Source organism: Triturus cristatus, chromosome 7 (assembly GCF_964204655.1).
Source record: "Triturus cristatus chromosome 7, aTriCri1.1, whole genome shotgun sequence".
NCBI classification, from domain to species: Eukaryota; Metazoa; Chordata; class Amphibia; order Caudata; family Salamandridae; genus Triturus; species Triturus cristatus.
The window spans coordinates 1,582,576,639-1,582,593,400 of NC_140590.1; the positions used below are offsets into that span (position 1 = coordinate 1,582,576,639).

General features: G+C 42.8%; 1 protein-coding gene across 2 annotated transcripts in view; it reads left to right on the plus strand.

Moving 5' to 3' along the window:
• ARFGEF2 (ARF guanine nucleotide exchange factor 2) overlaps positions 1-16,762 on the plus strand; it is a 629,301-nt gene that overhangs the window by 138,322 nt on the left and 474,217 nt on the right. The window contains exon 6 of one of the 2 annotated variants that reach the window (XM_085619427.1): positions 14,931-15,171. In XM_085619427.1, coding sequence (XP_085475553.1) covers positions 14,931-15,171 — 241 coding nt within the window. The remainder of the gene's footprint in view (positions 1-14,930; positions 15,172-16,762) is intronic. The other variant, XM_085619428.1, reaches the window with a different exon arrangement.

The following is a 16,762-nucleotide window of genomic DNA, read 5'->3' on the forward strand; positions in this document are numbered from 1 at the left end:
TTTGTTGTAACGCTTTTCGCCCTAAGTGGGATGGGTATTCCCAGACGTGGGACCCGTGCTCACTACGCCACTGGAGTCAAGCTATCCTGGCTGATGACGGCTGATAGCCAGAAACCGGTCCTAGGATGCTTGATTCCGGTCCAGGGAAGACATGGCTTGGCAGTTCGGGCTGGACTGTTCCTATGAGGCACAGGGTCAAGACTGATTTGCATATGGCCATGTCTGAACTGGGGTGGTGTAGTGGGCAAAAGAACGATGGATTTAACCCAGATCTCTTGACTGGGGGAGAATGTATGCATTGTCAGCATTCCGTCCATCATTTGTTTGTTGTAACGCTTTTCGCCCTAAGTGGGATGGGTATTCCCAGACGTGGGACCCGTGCTCACTACGCCACTGGAGTCAAGCTATCCTGGCTGATGACGGCTGATAGCCAGAAACCGGTCCTAGGATGCTTGATTCCGGTCCAGGGAAGACATGGCTGGGCAGTTCGGGCTGGACTGTTCCCATGAGGCACAGGGTCAAGACTGATTTGCATATGGCCATGTCTGAACTGGGGTGGTGTAGTGGGCAAAAGAACGATGGATTTAACCCAGATCTCTTGACTGGAGGAGAATGTATGCATTGTCAGCATTCCGTCCATTATTTGTTTTTTGTAACACTACTCGTCTCGTGCCCCGTTTAATATGTAGATTATAGATCTGGCTTCTCTAATCTCCGTACATGAAGGGTCCATCGCTCTGAACAGCATCTTCCTGTCTGCGCTGCTGACAGTCTCTCTCCATCACGAGCCCCCAACCCCCCCCCCCCCCCCCCCCCGCATGCAACGGACCAACTGTGGGGTCACCCGTGGTTAAAGTCCAGCCAATACTCTCCATTTCGCAGTTCTCAAAGTTAATTGCAGCTCAAAAGAGAGGCGCCTGCGATGACAGCGCCAGCTCCTGCGCGCGACATGGGCGCTGTCCATCTTTCCCTTTCGCGCTCTGGTGACAGGATATAAACATTTAAGAAAAAGAACAATACCATGCGAGGGATTGATGCTGGTTGATGGGTGAAGGGGCAGGTGTTCGAGTGCGCTTGCTGCACAGTGACAGCAGCCTGCAGGAGCTGCGCTGTGACTAGCTAACTGCAGCCGGGCTGTCGCAGCTTGTTAGAGGAAAACTTCAACCGGGGTGGAAAAGCACACTGTGGCTTGCTAAGGGACAGGGGAGGGTGTTGACAGCTTTGAGCCTTTTGAGGGAGACAAAAAACCCATAAAATAACTTTTTTTTCATGAAGTACGTTTTGCTCAATAAAATCTAAATTGGAAAATCGAAGTGAAAAATGACTGATCATTTCTATTAGGGTCAGGTAATGGGGTGTTGGTTGTAGCACTTGTAACAGGTGAACTAGAATGTATGCGAAAGATACTTCGGTACTCATGGACTAGGATGTTTTCTCTCCAATTGAAACTTTCCCTCTTGAGTTACTGTCTTATGTTTAGCACCTGAACACAGGAAGCTCTATAGAGAAATGCAGGGGCGTAATATAGTCCTCTGCAGTGTGAGGGGGTACAACCATTCAAGGGCCCGCAAACCCTTCAGAGGGGCCGCATTTCGCCCAATGCCAATGAATATTTGTGAGAAAAGGGAAACTCAGGGGCCCCTCTTCACGTTCTGCGTGGGGTATCATTTTACGTTACGTCCCTGGATATATAAATACAAATAAGTGAATAATACGGTCCTATCTGAAAATTCCAGAATCTTAAAAGGCCTTAATGGCATGTTTTATCTATAGCCCCCACCTGCCCCCTACTCGTGTAATCCCCTTTAGTGGAGCACTCGAAAGAAGTCACATGGAGTCACGCAGCGCTTTATTAATAATATAAACAAATGCTAAAATATTCAATGCGGTTTTGCGTGAACTCTTTCTTCCCAGACACAGACATCTTTGCATGAGGAAACAAGCGTGCGTCAGGTAGCCGCTATTTATTTTTGCATCGCGCTTTCACTTTAAGTGAAAGAGCGATGGAAAAATAAACACGCGGCTGATTACCTCTTTACTCTGGAGCAGAATGGATAGTCAGCAAACAAGCGCGATACTGCAAAGGCAGCCGCATGGTTATTTTCGCATCGCGCTTTCACTTTAAGTGAAAGCGCGATGGGAAAATAAACACGCAGCTGCCTTTGGCAAAGCCGAATGTGGGAAAAAAAGTGCGTCCCACCTAATGAGAGAGAGCGTGTCACGTCACCGGTAAAAGATCAAATTCCGGTGGGCGTGGCCAAAAGGAGACAAGGCGGCAACAAGGAGGGACTAAGAAGGCTCCTTTACAATCAGAAACCAGCGTTTTGCATTTAAGATGACGCTGGCCAATTAAAAAGATGGGCGGGTCTTCAACTCCGCCTCCGAGCGCTTCGGAATTTGTATTAATTCCAAGAAGCTCTCGAATGCCGAGAGCAGCGCATGCGCTGCTTTCGACAGCTGAGACCTAAAAAGCAGGAGACACACAGTTAAAACAATCTGTTGGTAAGAGTTTTAAGCTGCAAACTAATATTTTTGATACAACAGATGGCATAGTATTACTTGATTTTGTAAATTTTCGTATTGGGAGGGTATTCTACGAAAGAGTGTGGCTATAGTTCTCGCTAAAAGTCATTAACATAAAGGGTACCATTATCCTAATTGAGAAAAAAAAGTGTGACTTGCATAGTGTTCAGGAAACATCTACTACTCATATTAAAGTCATTATGTTAGAAAATGTGCCACATTTGTTTCATGCACTTAAAAGTTAATCACTTGAGAGACTTATATGCAAAGTGCAACTGTGATGTTTCTTGTTAGAAGTATGTTGTGTTGAATGATACCAAAAAAATGTGTTCATTTGGAAAAAGAATTCCCTGATTGATCATGGGTTCACTTGATTTATGCTTTGTTTATATTTTAGTGGCCTGTAATTACTTTGACACCTTATGAAACATGTATATTATTTCTAATGGATACTCTTCACAGATTTTTCATCTTGAACTGCCGCCTGCCACCTGACTCGATCCAGAACTTCTTTGAATCCTTCTCCTATCTAGAGCTTGGTGGCGCTGAGGAGGCATGGCTTTGAATCTGTCGGATATCATAGTGATGAAGCCTGTTGATGAAGTTCCCAACAGCCTTGTTAACCTACATTTATATTTTTACATCATTCTACAGACTCAAGGCAGTGGACTTTTTTGTCCCTCTCTTTTGACTTCCTCAGTGCAACAGGCCAATGGCTTTTTCTGACCCACATTTATCTGGTTTATGATGATTAATATCCAAGACTAATTCATGTTCATGTAATAACTGTACCCTGTGACAAATGATATATCGTCTTTGTAGGGATTTTCACAAGCAACTGTGTAAGTTTTGGACTGTTGCAACGTCAGGCCACTTCTTCACAGAGATCTTCTCCTCACATGGCGTCCACACAACATTGTCAGTCCCATAAGAATCATAAAAACATCTCATGTTCCACCCATGTGAAGTTGAGACAGCCTGGGGAAGCTACTACCCTAAAAAGGGATAGACCGATGAAGAGCTGTTATTTTTTATTCACAGCTAATTCCATTTCTACAAAAGCCACAATGTCAGCAGGTGAGTTTTCTATCTTCGTTTGCAAATCCCGAGTATCTTGAAACCATCAGACAATTCATGCCTAATGTTTTTCATCTTCGATTGAAGGTGAGAACATATGGTATGCCCTCAGACCCTGCTTTCTTTCGCATTTTGCACCATCTTTGCACTCTGCCTCATCGCCTGTGGCCTCTGGTCTGGGTGGAAGTCCTTTATAGCCATTCTTTTGGTTCCAGTTACAATGCTTGGTGTGCTGTCGTTAAGACTCCAGCACCTCTGCCGGTCGGATCGCTGCTAGCAGCATTTGAATCGGTTCTAGTGGATTCATCTATCCGCTTTTCAACTACACCCATGATAGATGGGATCCTAAACTGTTAGAAGAGAATATCTAGGCTATTTTCTGATAATGAAACTATTTGCAAGGCCAGAAGCTGTTGCTTGTTTTGATGACCTTTGTTAGTTTCATTCTGATACTTTGGTGTTTCAGAGCCATACCCAAGAAGCGATGAAGATGACAAAACAAATTATAAGACAACCAAACATTATCTTGGGGGTCTTTATTTCCAATCATCACGGGTCTCCCTCAAGAAGGACTAAGCTTTTAATCCCTGATCTACTGTTAAATTGAACCATAACCCCGTTAATGCAATACTTTCTTAAGAAGCTTAGATTTCGAAGCCCTTTTTGCCTTTTAGTGAACCATTGAGGGAATCGATAATGACAGCATGGGTGTAGCCTCATTCAGCACCCACTGTAAATGGTCATACAGCCAGTAAACAGTGACCTAGTTATTCAGAAAGTGCTTACCATTCATCCCTTAGAAAATGTCAGTTAATTTTTCATCTGCAAAGCCGCCTTCCTACCATTTCTGGCACATCAAGTATCAGAATAGCCTGATGCAATGGACAGCAAGGTTTTTGAGTAGGCTTTCTCGACTCTTCAAGCTTGCAATACTACGTGCCTTACGGCATCGTGCTTTCATTCACCTATGAATTTATGCGACATGTCCAACCTTCATTTGAAACCTTTCAGTCCTCCGGGCACGTTGTGAAGGAGGACCTTGCTGCTTCAGAACAAAGCTTACAAAACAGCTTGGACTGATGTACAGTTCAGACTGAAAGATATGCGATATGCCATTTAACAGTGAGCAGTTGTTCGACAAAAAGCATCAGGTTTTTTTTTTAGAGATAGGAGAGGAACAGAGCTACTGTGAATTTGTTTGGACAAGCCTCCGTAGCTCACGAAGTTCACAAATGGTGTTGTAAGTTATTGGGCTTAGATCAATCTTCATCAATAGGTCTCACATACCACCACTATCAGAGTGACAAGAAGTGCTGAAAAAGGATTACAACAGACATTAATCTCATCCTCCACTCTAAAAGCACTTTAGTGGCATGATTCCCAGTACTTCGAGACTCCATGTAGTATTCCTATTGAGATGGAGGAAGACTACTTGAGGACAGTGGGTTCTTAATATCATCAACTTGGAGCACTTCCTTCCATTTTAAGAAGATCCCCTGTTCTCTACTGTTTTCATGCCACATAGATTTCTGCCTATCTATGCTCAAGAAAGTGGCTGTAGAGAAATTTACTCATCCAAAATGGAAATAATATTCTGCTTCATAGTATCTTTACTGATAGTCATAATCTTAAGAATAATTCCTCTCTATGTGCAGAACACGAACATCCAATATAATAGACTGTGAGAGGCTGAAATGTTCAGCATTATGAAATATGGTGAATTATTTCCTAAACGTCTACCCAGGCACATTTTCTCAGTATTTAGACTGAAATGTAAAAAAGGGTTAGGAACACCCTTCTCAAAACTACATTGTAGATCCTAAAAACACAGCACAATGTTTAAATAGAGAGAAAAAGAGCTGCTTCGTAGGTTTGCATTAACAGAAATAAAATTGCACTCTGCTCCTTTAAGAGTCCAGGGACTTCATATTCCACACCCTAAGATTGTTTGTAGAGGCATTTGCCTCGCAGTCAGCTCTTTTTTCTGTTTTGTGTGAGAGGATTTCAGGAAAACCCTGGGTGGTGTTTCATCTACTTTTGTCAAAAATGGTCTCAGAACTTAGTGACCTTTTTATTTTATTTTATTTCCATTGACCTCTTTTAATGCCAGGAAGTATTTAGGCATTTTTTTTCCCTTTTCATTCCATCTTTGTCTACCACTATTTTTTCACTTTTTATGAAGTGTTATTTTGCGAAGAAAAAGCTTTCAGAGACACATGGTATGTGTTGTCTGTCTCCTAGCTTCACATTAAAAAAATAGTGTGAATGCTGGGAAAAAATTAAAAAATAAATAAATAAAACCTTCAAAGATATGGAAACATCAGGCTGTGAGGGAAACTGCAATACTTCCAAACTAAAAATAAGAAGAAAAATGACAAGGCTTCTCAGGCTGTTCAGTTCCCTTGTTGCCCCTACCAACAGGTAAAGCTTTACTAGGGCTAAAGGTACAAATGCCATCCCAGACAAAGCTCAATTATTTAATCTCTAAATCAACCAACACTTCATCTGAGAGACCGTTCTCTGACAGCAAGCAGTGACTTCTCCTTCGTCCACCCTCCGTTATCTATTAGTGTGCCCACCATGACACAACATTTAAAATTTTGGCACGAAATTCTGACAACAGATGGTTGCAAACTATTGTAAAAGATGTCTACTCACTAAAATTCAAAGCCTCCCCACCAGCTATATACTACCTAAGCCATCTACAAAATTCCAGCTAGCTGAACTGTACAAGAAGGCAATATCACTGTTGCAAAAAAAGAGCAATAGAACAATTTTCTCTTCCCCCTACTAGGAGAAAGTAATTTATTGAAGTATTCCAAGATATTTCCAGGTTTGGAAAAAAGGCCCAAAGTAGGAGTTCAGACCAGTGCTAGATATACGTCTTACCTATGAGTGGATCAGAAGAGAGAAGTTCCACATGCTAGGGCTGCTTCAAATTTTTGCAAATCTCAAACATGGATATTGGATGTGTATTGTGGAGCTACAGGATGCCTATTTTCACATTCCTGCTGCTAAAAGAGACAATCGCAATGCTTTATAAAAAGATAAATATATCCTGAGCTTGTTTCACAATCATCAAAGTCCTTAATGAGTCAACATTGAGAAGGTCTTCTTAATCTTCTTTTATTTCAAATCAACTTTTCCAACAACAGTCCTAGCCGCCAACACGTGTTTTGTCTTTTGTGGTGTGGGCCACAGACTTCCTCAGGGCTAATACTATAAAGTGTTCCAAATGACCTTCAAATCAAAAAAGTAACAGCTATGTCAAATTCCAAGGGTTTATTAAGATCCTGTGCCAAGAGACAAATGTATAGCCTCTCCACTTTTCTTATATTTCTATGAGTAGCAGCGTCGCGTATAACAGTGTGTAGAAAGTGGTGTCTAGCTTGGCCCAGGATCTTTGACGGTAGGTAATTTCCACCTTCATCTCACAGCTGTACTCTTTTGTGTTAAGTCTGCTCTTCTGACTTTCTCCAAGTGCTTAGCAGTAATGGCAGCCCATGTCTGTTGAAAGACAATATTCATCTACCCACTTCTGGACGATTGACTAATAAAAGTCCACATTCCACAAAAAGTTGTGCAGGAGTTGCAGCCAACAATCTTGCTGTTGCACTGCTTGGATTTACAGATACATCTTTACATATTCTATCCGGTCTACGAGCAATACTAGACACAGCATGTGAAGAAAAATGTTTCCTTTGGAGGACAATGTTTTCAGTCTGGAGAGAAGTGCCATCTCCTCTTCAAAGCTCCCAATCTAATTGCTCATCAGATCCCCTCTTTACTGATTTTCGATGGCATCCCGTATTTTAATTGTTCCAAATGCAAGACTGAGTCTGAGGCCACCTTAACAGTATATGGGGGTTCTGTGATCTAAATTAAAAGACAATTTGGATGACAAACTTTAGCTCTTTATAACTGCAAAGTAATCTCTCTCTTGGTGTTGCAAGGAGACCATGTCTTTCTAACAGGATCCTGTTGTGCAGATAAATGTTAAGAATGCATCCCTGTCTTGTTGGGAAGCCCATCTAGAGGACTTTTTCGTGCAGGGTCTACAGTAGAAGTCCGAATCACTGTGAATGGATTGGTGTGGGAGTGTGCTCAGTGGTCAGCGACTCTGGGCTCTTATGTCATGGAGACCAGCCTTGTTCTCCTTCTGACAGCATACAGCAGTGGGGTACCTGATTTAGAGACGGTTAGGGACTTGGTACCTGTGGAGCCTTGGGTTAGCATGCAGATGTTTGCTCAGTGGTGCAGGATGGCTCGTTACAATGCAGTCACACACGCAGGGTAGTCAGGAATACACATAGAAATAGGACTGAGGTAATTTTCTCTGCTTTTTCTGGTTGCAGGCATATTGAATTGGGAGAGATTCCTTTTTTCACTTTTTTATCTTTTTGGGGACTCGAGGCAGAATCTGTGTTGAAGGCTGTGGGAACTATCGTTCCTTGCATGGCAATAATGTGGCTTGGTGGGTTTCTTTACTGGGCGTTCTAGTTCGCAGCCCAGCCTTCCTCAGTCGTGCACCTTTGTTGTTTTGCTGCTCCCTTGATTCCCCTTTTTAGGTTCCACCTCTGTGTTCTGCCCTTATCCACTTTCTTGCCCTCATGTTTTCATTGCTCCCTTAGGTTTCTGGTTCTCTTATTATTTGCTGGAAATTTCATAAACGTGGGCCCTTATGTGAACCCATAAGGATGAGTTCCAGCTTATTTTGAATGTAACTGTGTATTGCTGATTATAACTAGTTTATCCATACTCTGAATCAGTCTTCATTTTGTGTTGTTCAGAACCATTGAACCTTTACTTCTGTATCTGTCCAGATCATGGCCCATCCCTCTCAATTTCCTTGTTTTGCTTGCATGTTCTATATTTCTCTTTTGAGTCAGTTCTGATTTATTCTGGCCGACCGCTAGGCTAGGTTGTTATTGAAGCAACAGATCTTGTGAAGGACCTAGGTTTGTATAGTTTTTTTTGTAAACTGGTCAGCAAAATTAATATACATATTTCCACTGTTTCCATTGGTCCCTGAAGTATGTTTGTACTTTCAAGCGTTGCTGATCCTGATTACCCCTGAGAAGAGAAACCAGTTCTGGTTCCTGGATTTTCTACAGGTGTCAGTAAACCACACAAGAGGTTGCTATACCAACTGAACCTATTGGCTAGATAGCAGGGTTATTTACTCCACTCAAAGTCAGTGAATTTTGTAGCATGGCTTATAAGATCAGAAAATAAGGTTACCTTGATCTTGTATGAACTTTTAAAGAGAGGAAAAAACACCATCCACAAGAGCCTCTTATTCTTTCAGATGGAAGCAATCAATTTTGTTTGTGGTGTCAAAAGACTATATCACAATCACATCTCTTGCCAAGAAGAAGCAAATTTGCCCTATGTGTTAAATATGGTTCCAGTCCAGTTTCAGTTCTCCTCAATCAAAGTCCATTTTGGGACTACCACATCCTATTGAAAAACTCCTAATTCCACTACAAAGCTCCTCACCTGAGAATCATTTTCAGGATTCCCATGACTAAAGACTTTCTAGAAGGTTTGAAGAAAGTTTTTCCTCCTACAGGAGTACCTTCACCTCCTTGGGAACTTAATTTGATCCTATAAAATGCATGGGCCCTCCTTTTGAGTGTATTCACAAGGCTTCATTGGAGCATCTTCCGTGAAGACACCTTTTTCAGTGACTTACTTTAACTTGTAAGATTCGTGAGATACAAGTCATTTTGGCAGCAAAGCCAAATACCATTTTGCATTCCAATAGGGTAGTCCTGATGACACATTCATCTTTCCTTCTGAAAGTAGTTCAGGAATTTCATATCAACCAGACCATTATTCTACCAATTTTCTTCAGCAATCCTGCTTCCCCGATTGACCATTGTTTACATTCACTTGATGTCGAGAGTGTGTTGCGCTATTCCATAGACAGGACCAAAATGTACTTAAATCGGGTCAACTCTCGCCCCATACATGTAGACCTTTCCTCCTTCAGTCTCTGTTTGAATTGTCTCTTGTATATCCACTTGTGCCAGGGAAATGAAGAGCTCGTTTCTCTAGAGGCAAAGCGACTACTACAGAGTGGCTGAGAAATATCTCTTTATCAAACATCTGCAAAGTTGCTACTTAGAAGTCAGTTTTAGAAGACACAACTGTCTTAAATCTGATAAGCGAGATGACTGTAGGGTAGGTTAAGTTACTCAGAGAAATTCTTTTGGAGAATACTCTATAGCCTACACTATTCATGAAAACTACTTAAGACTCGTTATTGTGCTGTATAACCAATTGTCACTAGGGAGAATTTTAAAATTTTCTACTCTATTCCAACACTTTATGACTATCAATGAATATCCTACGATGCAGAAGAAAGGTTACTTGTAATCCTGGTTCTGCTGCGGAGGCCTCTCTATTGAAGTACCAACAACCAGCTGTCCTCTCTGATTTTGAACTTGGGAATACATCATAAAAATTGTGAGTTTAAACTAAATTTATCTCCACATACTTCTCAAAAAGAACAGACCAAGGCAACTGCCAGTACAAGGCATGTTGTTTTGGGAAACGTGTTTAATTCTTAATAACAGCTTGAATAGTAAAAAAAATATTGCCTGTATAGACTTTTTAGAGATCAGTATCTGCATTTTATCCTGCTTTACTCTGTACCATCTCACAATTTGATAGAAACAATAATAGTGTTCTGAGGCCTCCATAGCAGCAGAGAATTATTCTAACAATTATGACTTCTCTGCAGGTGCTTATCATGCAGAACCAGGGTTACAAGTAACCTTTTCTTACTCCAGGTGCTTCTCGATTGCAAACAAGGTGAGTGATCTGCAGCCTATTTCCGACTTACGATTCTTCAACTAGCTAAATAATACGTTACAGATGTCCAAAATATTTCCTCAGGCATAGATTTTGCAAACATTGCAAAGTAAACACCACATGGTGTCTTTAGACCTTTGTCTATTTATTTTCATGTTCTAATTGAAATTCGTAAGTACCACAGAACATGTTTCAGATTTGAAGAAGGGGAACCCTTTCAATCTACAACATTGCCTGTTGGTCTTAATTTGGTCTCAGTGTCTAAACAAAGGAGAAAGACCCCAAATTAATTCCTGTCTGACATTCTCATGAAAGGCAAAAGAAGTCTAGCCTACTTGGGGACTCCTATCTAGGTGGGGAGCTTGGCGATAAGCTGTGCAATAAAAGTTGTGGGCCTCTGTCTCTGAATGAAGTTTCTTTCAGAACTTCATTAGGAAGCCAATGTTCTAGTTCATGCCTTGCCAAGATGCGCCCATAGCCAAGGGAAGCTAGGCCATTACCTCCTCTACATTACATACAATTTGGCAGGCAAGAGTACAAACATATCCGGGATACACAAACGTTTCCAATCCACCACATTCCAAATTTGAGATTTGAATTGTAAAATAAATCCAATTGTAATCAAATGTGTTTATTTGTCTTAAAGCACTGAAACATGATACCACCAACGTACCCACGTTAATCGAAGTGACTTGTCTTTGCCTCAAGTCACAAGGTTGCTATTGTTGAGCTCCGTGTTCGCCATGAATTTTAGATGCAAACTAAAAGTTTATTAAAACAAATGGGTCAAAACAGGAGTGCTGTCAATTTGGTTGTCAGGGGAAATATCTTAAGTAGTTCACAAAATAGGGTTCTAAATATGAACCTTTCTAGTGTACAATAGAGGTACCTTTCCTGGACCATAGTCTGCCTTCTGTGATGAACATCTTGATGGAGGGGGTTCAGTCTGGAGTGACCCCCTCGCAACTGCTTCTCACTTTCAAGGAGCCATTACTGATGTCCTTTTGGGACCTGTTCCAAGCCCAGCACAGGGGCTCCAGTGAACAGGACAATCGTCCACCACCCTGCCCCAGGAAACACCAATTTTCCCACGCAACACCCTACCCCGGAGAAGTTTGTTGTCCAAGCCTCTACCACTACCTACCACTACCTCCCGTGTAAATCCTGGCGCATTCTTTACCGCCCCACTGGATAGGGAATCCAAGAGGCTGGTCACCTTAAGGAAGAAGATTTTTTTCTTCACCAGGCTGGCACTGTGGTCTGTGAACACCACATGCCTTTTGTGCCACTACTCCCATGCTCTGTGGGATTTGATTGCGCAAGCGCTGCCCATGGTTCTGGAGGTAGCCCGGCCAAACAGTCCCAGGCTGTTGTCAGAGGAAGAGATGCAGCCAAGTTCATGATCAGATGTGGACTGCATACCACCCACTCGCTGGGCAGAGTGTTTTCCTCAACAGTGGCCTTACGGCGCCACACCTGACTGAGAACAACTGGCTTTCCAAGGGATGTCCAAGTGTTGCTTATGGATAAGGCCTTTGATGGCTCCGTCTCTTCAGAGACGAGGTGGATTCAGTCCTGGAGTGCTTTAAGGACGGCAGGGCTACCACTAGGTCCTGGACTTTTCCATGGCACTTCACCTCCCCAATCTGTCTTTCGCTCCCCAATCTGCCTTTTGCTCCTTTCTTGGCCATGGAAGGGGCTTCCAGCTGCGTCTCTATTGACATGTCAAAGTCACACCTGACTCGATCTCAAACGCTGTCTTTCATCGGAGCTGTTCTGTACATGGTGCAGTTTCGGGCTTATCATCCTGAACGGCAAGTCCAGGATATTCAGGCTATGATACTGTTGTTTCAGCCTCTATCCTGGATTTCAGTGAGACTGACTCTGAGGCTGCTGGACCTCATGGCCTCCTGCATCCTACTTGTGACACATACCTGTAGGCATATGCAGGCTCTGCAGTGGGACGTGAAGTTCCAGTGGGTGCAGCATCAGGGAATCTCTCCGACCTGTTCCAGTTCTTAGAGGGAACTGCAATAGATCTGTAATGGTGGTTAACAAACCGTGATTGGGTCAACGGCAGTCCTCTCTACCTTCCCCAATGCTTCAGACAGTGGTGACATGTGCGTTACTTCCAGGATGGGGCATCCATCTGGAAGAGGTGGAGATCAGAGGCAGAATCCAGACTCCACATCAACCTTCTGGAGCTCCTAGCGATCCGGCTGGCATTACAAATCTTTGTCATCCATCAACGGAAGGCTAGTGCAGGTCTTCATGGAGAACACCACTACCATGTGAGTCTGTGGACATGGCTGGAACGTCGGGGTATATCCCTGGTGGTTCAACACCTTGTGGACTCTCTGAATGCTAGGGTGGACAAACTCTGCAGAAGATGCCTAGCAGATCATGAATGGCATCTCCATCCTGAGGTGGTTCTTGTTATTTGTTATGCAGTGGGCAGAGCATTGGTTAGATCTGTTTTCCACTGCAAAGAATGCGCAATGCCAGCAGTTATGTGCCCTGGAGTTTCCAAGGCAGCCCTCGCTCTGAGACTCTTCATCTTGAGTGGTGCTCAGGCCTCTGTATGCCTTTCCACCCATACCACTCCTGCCCAGAGTTGTCAAGAAATCAGGCTCAGAGGGTTTGGAATCCTGAGCTGTTGATCATCGCCATTGGCCCTCCGATCAGGCTGCCTCTTCAGGAGGATCCTCTATGGCAGCAGCAGGGAAGAGTTCTCCACCCGAACCTGTTAACGCTCTGCCTTCTTGCGAGGAGATTGAGCGGCTACAGTTGACCGCTTTTAACCTCCCGCCTGAAGTCTGCGATGGTATTCTGGCAGCCAGGCGTCCCACCACCAAAACGATATATGCCTTCCGTTGGAGCAAGTATGTGGCATGGTGTACAGAAAGGCAGGTTCACCCCATTTGTGCTCCTCTTTCTCAGGTTCTGCTCTTTGTTCTTTCCCTTTCCCAGCAGGGCTTTGCTCTGGGTACCTTAAAGGGTTGTCTTTCTGTTATATTAGCCTTTCTGCGGTTGCTTGTCCAGCCATTCCTCTTCAAATCCCCTATTGTACATAGGTTCTTGAATGGTTTGCAACACATGTTCCTCCTTCTCCCTTTATCATGCCTCAGTGGGACCTTAATCTCATCCAATAATATCTGCCCAGAGGGTCATTGAACTTCAGGCTTTGTGATCCAAGCCTCTGACTTGAACAGCTACCCAGAGGTGCTGGTTCTTCGAGCCAGAGCTTCCTTTCTGGCAAAAGTTCTCACTCCCTTACATGTAGGGCAGTCCATCACCATGCCTACGTTTTAAGCTCCGCCACATCCATTTAAAGAAGAGGAGCGACTTCACTGACCTAAAAAGAGCGTTATTCTACCGTTCTACCTGACCCCACAAAACAGTTCCAGCTGGACGACCTACTATTTGTGGGGTATGTCGGCGCAAAGAAGGGAAAAGGTTGTGCAGAAGCGGACCATCTCCTGATGGATCGTGCTCGGAATTAAAATCTGCTGCACATTTGCAAAGAAGCAACCTCCTGAGGTTTTACGTTATCATTCCACCAGAGCCAAGGCCACGTCCACTGTGTAGGCAAATGGTGTGCCTGTCCTGGACATCGCCAGGCAGTAACGTGGACCTTTCTCTGCAGACATTCACAAAACACTACTGCCTAGACAGTTGGGTCCGTAGGGATGGGCACTTTGCTCATTCGGTCCTGCAGGACTTTTTGGTATTAACGTGTTTTGCAGACCTACCTCTGGGGGTTATTGCCTTGGTATATATTCTGAGGGAAGGAATCTGTGGCTACAAGTCTCTATTAGTTACTTATCTTCGGTGATGCCTTATCTGGTAGAGACTCTATGTAGCCGCAGATTCCTTACAGCCGCCCAAGCTCCCCCGCATTATCCCTGCTCTGCAAATGAATTTCTTGGCACAGGGCAGTTCCCCCTTCCAGGGCCATTGTGGTCATTGTTTTAATATCTCTGTGCTCCTGGCTTGGAAAGTTGCGAAATGAAACTCATTTCCATGCGCTGGGTTGGCGCCTATATAGGCATCACGCACATCACATCTGACGCTTATGGCGTTGCATGGAGCTGATCGACGCCACCTACTGGCATGCAGGGTACTGCTCATGAAAAAGTTCCAAATGCAGTCTTACCGCCTGGAGATAATTCTAAGGTAAGGAATCTGAGCTAGATAGTCTCTACTAGATAAGGTATTACCGAAGGCAAGTAACATGTTCTCTTTTTTCCTACATTCTTTAAAGCATTGGAAACTTAACAATAACGCCAGTGCCCTTTAAGTTTGTGGATACAAGTAAAAGGGTCTTGGATTGACTTTGACAAAGGAAATAATAGCTTAATTGATAGCCTAGAGTGAGCATTTGTTATTGTAGATGGCAAGAACAGCATGCTTATTATAATTTCCAATTCTACAACTCTGCATCAAAAAACTAAAATGTATATACCTTGTGTCACTTACCCATAAAAGCTTGCTTTTGTATTTTTTTGTAGCTGCAGGATTCTCAAGAAATTGAAAAACAGCCGCAAATCCGCACATCCCCTGCCACCCCCATTGCACCCGGTTCTCCAAAAAGTACACCGGTTAGGCAAAACCAGCAGCACAATGAGATCTCATCATATGAAAAAGCTGAGCATTTTACAAATGGTACACTTGATAGGATACTCCCAGAAGAAACAGAAATTGAGAATGGAAAGGATGCCAGCGATACTACTCGCACACCTGTAGTTTTAGGTAAGGAAAGATTGTTTTCATGTAGTGTTCGCTGTGACTGTTTCAGTGGTGGTGCTAAATGATTTTTAGATAAAACATGTCTCCTAGAGCATACACATTATGGCTTTCGTGATCACTTCACTGAGACCAGCTTTCTCTTGAAAACCAGTGCAAAAATGACTGCAAAAGGAAAGCTTTGCCTGCGTAGAGTGAAGTGGGAATGACTTGGAATGACAACTGTCTTACCCATTTATGATTTTTCCAGGACAGGTAATCCCACTGCAGTCTTTATAATGCTGGTGTAATTAGATGCTTGAGTCAAGGCATTGACCTCTGCAGTTCAAATCATTGATTTGCACAACCTCTAGGTGCTGTATCCAAACATAAACTATTTAAAGTACTTATTGGATGCCATTTTTTTACTTTAGAAAATGTAATATACCTGGTAAAATCTTTCAACTTCCATAAAGTATTGCTTGTCTGCGCCATTGATGTGGTAATTATTTAGAAGAATGTCTCTGCTACGTACCCTGTTTGTACCACCTTTGATGAATGCTGTCCTATCTCTGTGTCTGCATTAGAGCCTGTCCTCCGTGTTTGACCCTGCATGGTATTTTGTCTTAGTGTTGAGTCGTGTACTAGCTGCTCTGGCACTAATGATTGAACTGCATGAATATTTAAATTGTTCTTCCTTACGTTGTAGACCACATGTGTGCTATGTTATGCTCTCATACACTCACATTCATTGATAAGGACAATAACAGCACAAGTGTAGCTGTACATTTATTTCATGATTTAAGCCAGCTTAGTATTTAAAATTTCAACTACTGGGGTAAATGTAAACTGTCTCATGCAAACGTTTGCTGGACATATTCTTGTTTTTATAATGAAACATTATCTAAAGTGACTACTTTGTAACAGATACTCTAAGGACTGCTTCCTTCAATATCTGACATTAGTATGTCTTATGGAGCTGCATACCATAATGCAACACAATAGTAATACCATTCATTTGACCCACTACTGCAGAGAGGTTTTACAATGATACTTGGTACATTCTGAGAATTAAGAATATGGACAATAGAGGTACTTTTTTCCATAGTTCATAGTATATTGCTGGCCTTGACATAAAAACGTAATTATCGGGGAGCAGCAAGACTGGAAGTCAAACCAGTATGACTCACTGTGATCCATGTCCCCGATTTCCCCCCCCCCAAACTGGTTCTGTGAAATGACAATCATTATTAAGTTTTAAGCAAGTATAATCAATGCACAGCCCAAAACTTTTTATTTTAAGTCCAAGCAACTCCCTGCCACACGGAAAATGTTTGTTTAATGTGACTGGGGATTTAGCTATGTTTCAGAGTACTGGTGTGCATCAGTAGTATTTTAAATGTCCTTGCCAAATGCAGGAGCTTGTCTCTGTCCTAGTATTCAGTGGATTATCTTAAGCGGAATACCTTATTCTGTGACTTTCCAAAACTGAAACAATCTCTTTGCATTCTGCAAATGCTCGTGAGAGCATCATGGATGTTTCTAGAAGTTTTATCTTTTAATCACATCATATCTAGGACTCAGTGCATTCTTTAAATCCTTTTTATAAACCTTATTT